Source organism: Terrapene carolina, unplaced genomic scaffold (genome assembly GCF_002925995.2).
Source record: "Terrapene carolina triunguis isolate 2854851 unplaced genomic scaffold, T_m_triunguis-2.0 Scaffold30811, whole genome shotgun sequence".
NCBI lineage: Eukaryota > Metazoa > Chordata > Testudines > Emydidae > Terrapene > Terrapene triunguis.
In genome coordinates, this window is record NW_020695162.1 from 15,879 (window position 1) to 16,698 (window position 820).

The 820-nt window shown below is 71.1% G+C and overlaps 1 protein-coding gene across 1 annotated transcript in view; it reads left to right on the forward strand.

Annotated features, from left to right (window-relative positions):
• The first annotated feature begins 524 nt into the window (after nt 1-524).
• The window catches only part of CLDN15 (claudin 15), a 2,814-nt gene continuing 2,518 nt past the window's right edge, over nt 525-820 (forward strand). Inside the window, exon 1 of the mRNA XM_026662854.2 lies at nt 525-761. Within this exon, the coding sequence (XP_026518639.1) occupies nt 545-761 (217 nt within the window). The 5' untranslated portion in view covers nt 525-544. The remainder of the gene's footprint in view (nt 762-820) is intronic.

An 820-nucleotide genomic window follows, 5' to 3' on the forward strand; every position in this document is an offset into this window, starting at 1 on the left:
GGGGAAGGTCAACGTGACCTGCAGGCTGGGAGCCCAGACGCCTGGGTTCTCTCCCCGGCTCTGGGAGGGGAGTGGGGACTGGTGGGTTAGAGCAGGGGGGGCTGGGAGCCCGGACGCCTGGGTTCTCTCCCGGGCTCTGGGAGGGGAGTGGGGGCTGGTGGGTTAGAGCAGGGGGGGCTGGGAGCCCGGACTCCTGGGTTCTACCCCCAGCTCCAGGAGAGCCTTAGTCACGTTCATAGCTGGGGGAGGACACACACACACACACACACACACACACACACAGCGAGGGCTGTGGCGAGCCAGAGATCCAGGCAGACGGTGCACAACCCCGCCCCTCATCCACACCTCCCCCGCCCCCTCCGCCAGGTGCCCCGCCTGCCCCAGCCCCGTTAGCAGCCACTCGGCCCCGTTATCCCGCCCTGACGTCAGGCCGCCTCTGGTTTTACCTGGCGGGCCGCTCCGGGCTGAGCCATCCGCCGCTCGCCCTGCGAGTGCGCTCCAGCTCCGTGCGCCCCTGCCCGTGCGCCCCAGCCCCGAGCGCGCCATGGCCGCGGCGGTGGAGGCGGGGGGCTTCTTCCTGGGCACGCTGGGCTGGGGGCTGCTGGGGGTGACGCTGCCCAACAGCTACTGGCGGGTGTCCACGGTGGACGGCAACGTGATCACCACCTCCACCCTCTTCGAGAACCTGTGGCAGAGCTGCGCCACCGACTCCACCGGCGTCTACAACTGCCGGGACTTCCCCTCCATGCTGGCGCTGTCCGGTAAGCGGGACCCCCGCTCCGCGCCCCGTGCGCCCCGGCACGGAGCCCCCTGGAGAGCC